Source organism: Enhydra lutris, unplaced genomic scaffold (genome assembly GCF_002288905.1).
Source record: "Enhydra lutris kenyoni isolate GAN:26980312 unplaced genomic scaffold, ASM228890v2 scaffoldscaffold24, whole genome shotgun sequence".
NCBI lineage: Eukaryota > Metazoa > Chordata > Mammalia > Carnivora > Mustelidae > Enhydra > Enhydra lutris.
In genome coordinates, this window is record NW_019154108.1 from 19830749 (window position 1) to 19836748 (window position 6000).

A 6000-nucleotide genomic window follows, 5' to 3' on the forward strand; every position below is an offset into this window, starting at 1 on the left:
ACCCCATTGTAGTGCATGTTGTTTACTGAGTCACAATAAACAGCTGCTTTTCCAGACCAGGGGAGACATCTAGGCCCTGTCATCTGCAGGCTCTCGGTGACAGTTTCTTGGAGGACATTCTTCCTCTCCTCCTCCTTTTCCTCCTTTCTCTGTCTTTCCTCTCACCTCCTGATGAGAACAGCTTTTATTTGTAAGTAACAGTGATCCATGTTTTCTTATGCATTCTTTCTAATGTAAAGAAATCACTCAAAGGATGGTATCAATTTTTACCCTTGCCCTGAGCCTATTTTGAAGCCTAATTTACATGCATTATATACACAGAACTTAAACATTTTCTTCTATTATATCTGTAATTCCCACCCCAAATCTAAATAAAGAACACTTTTCATCCCTCCCTCAAAATTCCCTGTGCCCCTTCCAGTCAGTTCCCCCCTTAGCCTTAATGAAGGTTAAGGTTTGTCGTTGTTAGTTTTCTAACCCCATAGATGAGTTTGGCCCGTTTTTCCAAGAATAGACTCCTGCAACATGAAATTGTTTGTTTTTTTTGTTTGTTTTTGTCCATTTCCCTGTTCTCCTCTGCTAAGGGAGATTTGGGCTGATTCCACTTTGGGGCTACTAGGAACGAATCTGCCGTGAACATTTCGGTAGGAGAAGTCCTTTTGCGGACACAGGTTTTCATTTCTCTTGCTAAATACCTAGGAGCGCCATGGCTGGCTCACGGAGGAGTCCCTTGTGCTTTTTGAAATGGTCAGCGTGCAGAACTGGGACCATTTCTAACCCACAGCTTATAACTGAACACATCAGGCTAATTTCGGCCCAGGACCAAAACCCTGTGCATTTTTCACCGTACTCTCCTGTTTTCCCCCACCCTGGAACCTCAACTGCTGTGGTGGAGAAGGACAGGGAGAGGGGCACACGTTCTGTTTTACTAAGAGAAGACGCTTTGTCATTTGGCTACGAAGGGTGGAGCCAGGACTAGAACCCAGGAGTCCTGGCTCCTGCTCCTGTCTCATCCCACTGGGCCTGCGGGAGACACAGGGCAGCAAGAGGAGGAGGGTCGAGAGCACTCTCCCAGGAAGCATGAAGCGAAATACCTAGAGACCCTTCCGTTGTCTTTCCAGCTGACGAGCCAGGACAAGACCCCCGCGGTGATCCAGAGGGCGATGCTGAAGCACAATCTGGACTCAGACCCGGCCGAGGAGTACGAGCTGGTGCAGGTCATCTCGGAGGACAAAGGTGGGCACGCACTGCTTCTCGTGGCAGGCGACCCCAGTCTTAGGAGTCAGAAAAATGAATGCAATGTTTCTGTGCTTTCGTTCTGTTTTGTTTTGTTTCGTTTTAAGATTTTATTTGAGAGAGAGAGAGCACGAGCAGCGGGAGAGGGAGAAGCAGGCTCCCCGCTGAGCAGGGAGCCTGATGTGGGGCTCGATCCCAGGACCTTGGGATCATGATCTGCGCTGAAGGCAGAGGCTTAACCCACTGAGCCACCCAGGCATCCCTTTTTGGTTTTCTTTTTTTAATGGAACTAAGGAGGGGTTTTTAATTGTGCAAGAGTGGCATTGTGTGGGGGACCCATGCCATGACCTCCCTCCTAGAAAAGCATCTCAAGCTACCCTCGCCACAACCCTGTTTTTCTTACAGTTTTGCTGATCACCCTCCTGCCCATTCTCTGTAAACTGTGTATCAAGCCTTCTTCTAGGAAGAGGTCTCTCCCTTTGTCTGGAGGTGGGGGGAGAGTTGGGTCCTGTTGGGTCTTTGCAGATGGTCGCACACCTCCTCTACCCAAAAATGTAAGTCTAAGTTGTACGTGCATCTGAAATGTAGAGGTCCTTGTAATAATTTATCATTTTTTTCAATGACTTATGTGTGAGAGGCTTCTAGGTTTATCTTCCAGTTTATCTTTATTCGTGATTGACCTTCAAGTAGCCAAAGCTTCTAACTCCAGAATCTGAAGATTTTTTTTTCCAAAGATTTTATTCACTTATTTGAGGGAAAGAGAGAGAGGCAGAGGGAGAGCAGACTCCCTGTTGAGCAGGGAGCCCCACATGGGGATCAACCCCAGGACCTGAGATCATGACCTGAGCTGAAGGCAGACGCGTCCCCAACTGAGCCAGTCAGGTGCTCCTAGAATCTGAAGACTCTTTACCTCACTTTCCTGAGGCAAAGAACTGGTAATCATACTTCAGGATGCCTAGAAACCCACTGTTCATAGAAATTCCTTTTATGAAAATGCTGGGAAAATACCCAAAATGTATCTACTTTTTGCTGGTTTGAATTGGGATTGTATTTGTTGAGAGGAGGAGACAGGCTGGTAGGTGACTCCTCTGGACCCTGTCACCTCATAAAATTCAGTCACACTAAGTCTCTTTCCAAGTGCAGTTGTTGACTGAGGCCAACCCCATCTGCTGACAGACCCAACACTAACCGATTCAAGCATCTGAATGTAGGGCTGTTCACCAACAAGAAGCGTCCCCGTCATGACAAGAATTACGCAAGTTGGGGGTATGAGAGGGGAGCAGCTCTTCACACTCCATTTTGCCAACAGATTACCCAGGGCTGTGTCTTAGCCCCAGAGAACAGTGGCTGTACCTTTTCCTAGAGATGAAAAGCTCTAGCCTCTGAGGAAATTATTTTTCAGTTACCTCTTAGGGGTTTCTCATTCGTTCAGCTGAGCCCTCAGTTGAGGGGCAAACCTATGTCAGTTATATCTTTTATTGTCATTACATGTAAAATTCGAAGCCTACAATGTAGTCTCTTGAGTTTGACCGTATTGCCCTCAAAACAACGCTAAGGTGAGGCCGATGAGTCTGAAGAACCAGGAGCCCTGAGGTGTAGTCTGGGCCCAGGTTTCTTCACTACTTGGGTGGGCTTAGGTGGGCTGCCTGACCTCGGGCTGTGGTCCTTAGTGAAAAGGAGGCAGTACCCTCCTAGTTCTTTGTACTTCACAGAGTGTCTGTGAGGATAACAAGAAATAAGGTGCCCACAAGTATTTGGAGGTGTGCTAAGTGACATATAGCTGTGAGGTGAATTGTTCCTGACCCAGGAATATGTAGGCAGGAGACTGGGGACACTTTAAGGGAGTTATTCTTTGTAGAACATTTGTGAAAATGTACCAGAGTCACTTAGAACCTGATGGCATCAGTCCTGCTATAGAATTTCCGTGTTTGAAGTTGACATCAGCCTCACTGAATCTGCAAGTAGATGCCGGTCTACTGACGGCCTCCCCCACTCCGCTGCCACCAGTAGACGTGTCCATCTTACCTCTTTGATTCCCCATTTGGTTTTCTTAGATACCCATTACCCCTGAGTGCTGAATAGTATATACCTTCTTCTAAAATGAAAAATGAATTAAAATAACTTTGCTTGATGATTTTGTCTAACATTTGGCATTGTCCTTGTTCAGAAATTGCAGTTGTCTGGTTGGGAATCACTGGGGTAGATACAGTTTAAATGTTAACAGATACACACTATCTTATTTGGATGCTATATATTAAACTGGTTTGACTTGGGACTACTTCAAAAAACATTTCAGCATTCCAAGTATCGAGAGTTCTGGAAAAAAAAAAAAAAACCTGTAGATTTTTCTTTTCTCCCCCATGTCGTTGGATTCTCACAGTGTCTGAGAAAGGCTGCATGCTAGAGTAGGAAATCGACCATGGGAGGAAGGATGCCCGGGTTGGCGTCCCAGCTCTGCCGCTGACTCGCTGCAGTCCTGGGATTGTCACTCCATGTCAGTTGGCCTTTGTTTTCTACTGTACTTTCTTAGCTAAAATAGTCAGCAGTTGATCATCTAGTTCATGGACCAGATTCCTAAGATCATATTTGTACTTCATTTTTTAAAATTGGGATTGAGGAGTCGAGCAAGCCAATTTGGGGGATGGTAGTCATTGCCTGGTTCCATCCACAGCCCAGGGACACAGGGCCATAGTCCCTGCCTTGTGGCATCGCTGGGCTGACCTACACCAGCTGACTGTCTTCTCTCTCCTGATCTCTTTCAGAACTCGTGATCCCGGACTCGGCCAACGTCTTTTATGCCATGAACAGCCAAGTGAACTTTGACTTCATTTTACGCAAAAAGAACCCCATGGAAGAACAAGTGAAATTGCGTAGCCGGACCAGCTTGACATTGCCCAGGACAGCTAAACGGGGCTGCTGGAGCAACAGGCACAGCAAAGTCACCCTCTGAAGGGAGGGGCCGGGGCCCCCTTGCCGGCCAAAGGCGGAGTGGGGCTGAGAACAGGCCGTGGTGATCGCAACGACCACCCAGTGTTAGAGCATCGTGGTGAAGGCAGCAGATACTTATTGAGTACCTCTGGTGTGCAAGGCACTAGGATAGGCACTGTGGGGAAATTGGAGATGAGTTTGACAATGAAATGGATGAATGTTTCACTGATTCTCTTTGACCTATTTGAGACTGAAATGCAAAATTACCCACTTTTATAAATATATATATGTACACATATTAGGGATGTATGTGTATATATATATAAATATATGAGGGACTTATGGGATATTCTGGACTATGGAAGAACGAATTTGCACAATGGCCTGGGATGTCAAGGTCACTTTTTACAGGGAAATAGAAAGAACTGAAAACCGAGTCTCATACCTTCCAACTAAATAGAATCAATCCTAGGAATACAGAGTGTCCTTTGTGCCAGTATTATAAGAAGTCCAAACCGTTTTTATCAAGGGAGAAAAATTTCCTTTTCCAACAAGTGCCACCAGAACATCGGAGCTGCGGAGGCCGGGACAGCCACGGCTGAATGAAAGGCCACTTCAGAAAGGGTTTGGATAAGCCAGTGGCTTTCGACCTCTGCCTGCATCTGACCCCAGGGGGCAGAGGGCGACAAGGAGGCCCATCTGACCCGCCAGTTCTGCCATCATTACACCTCTGGAGTCAACATAAACCCGTTTTGATTTCTGGCATTGTGTTCTGCCCCCTCTCCGACCCCGACAAACAGATCGCAGTCCTGACCGCACAAACAGCCATGCTCTTCGGTACAATCTCAGCCAGAAGAGAAAGCACAAAAGAACGGTGACTCGTTTGGACTCTTACCCGTCTCGGAATGCCACTACTTCGTTGCCATTTCTGATCGCCTTCTTCTGCATGTAGAACTGTACGTCTGGAGTATCTCGCCATCTGGATCGTCGTACCTCGCTGTGACGTACAATGTGTTCCTCAGGTGTAGAAATTCCTACTGCGATGGACTCTGTCGGATCATCTTGAGCCTGTGAAGCTTTCTGAACAGCGAGTGCTCTGTCAGCCGCCCCTCAGAAGATGTTCCCCACTCATAGCAGCGTCCTGTTTTACCTACTAACCTTTATAGCATTATTGTGCCTGGTCCCGGGGAAAGAAACGGGGCTACGCATATCATCGAGATCATTTCTAATGAGGTACATTTCTTTCAGATGGAATCAATAACATTTTTTTTTTCAGGTCCCCACAGTTGCCATCACAGTGTTACTGTTAAATGACACTTTCGTCTCTAGGAACACCATCACCCTCTCCCTTACAAATTTGAGCTGTGCTGGGGTTTGACCTAAAAAGCCATAATGTGGGATATCGACATGTGTAAGAAGCACTTTCAGAATGTCCTTTTTAAGAAAAAAAATCTCAAAATACCCATTTTTATTCCAAAAATAAAGAGAACCAACCCAGATACGAAGTATAGATTGTAACATGAAGCTTTTTTTTTTTTTTTTTTTCTTTTTCCTGATCCTGTTAAGACGGCTGCCAAAGGTTATGTGAGATTTCTGTCATGTAAATAGCCATATGAAATCTGCAAGAAACAGCAGGGAAGTTTAGAGACGTGTGGCGGTGGACCAAAGAAGGAGCCAGGAAGGCCTCACATTTCCTTTCGGTCTTTCTAGCAGCTTAGACCATGCATTGGAAGACCGACCGGGTTTCAACTGGTCGAAAAGCACTTTCTTCGGTTTGCAAGGCTCGTCCGATTTGTGCTTCTGTGCTTGGAGGAGAGATCGCCAGGGTGCTAGACA

General features: G+C 46.3%; 1 protein-coding gene across 4 annotated transcripts in view; it reads left to right on the top strand.

The window, feature by feature from the left end:
* Positions 1–5704, top strand: part of LOC111150776 (ral guanine nucleotide dissociation stimulator like 1) — a 161808-nt gene extending 156104 nt beyond the window's left edge. For all 4 annotated transcript variants that reach the window (XM_022508368.1, XM_022508370.1, XM_022508369.1 and 1 more), the window contains 2 exons: positions 1122–1236; positions 3999–5704. In XM_022508368.1, coding sequence (XP_022364076.1) covers positions 1122–1236; positions 3999–4186 — 303 coding nt within the window. In that variant the 3' untranslated portion in view covers positions 4187–5704. The remainder of the gene's footprint in view (positions 1–1121; positions 1237–3998) is intronic.
* Positions 5705–6000: the final 296 nt, after the last annotated feature.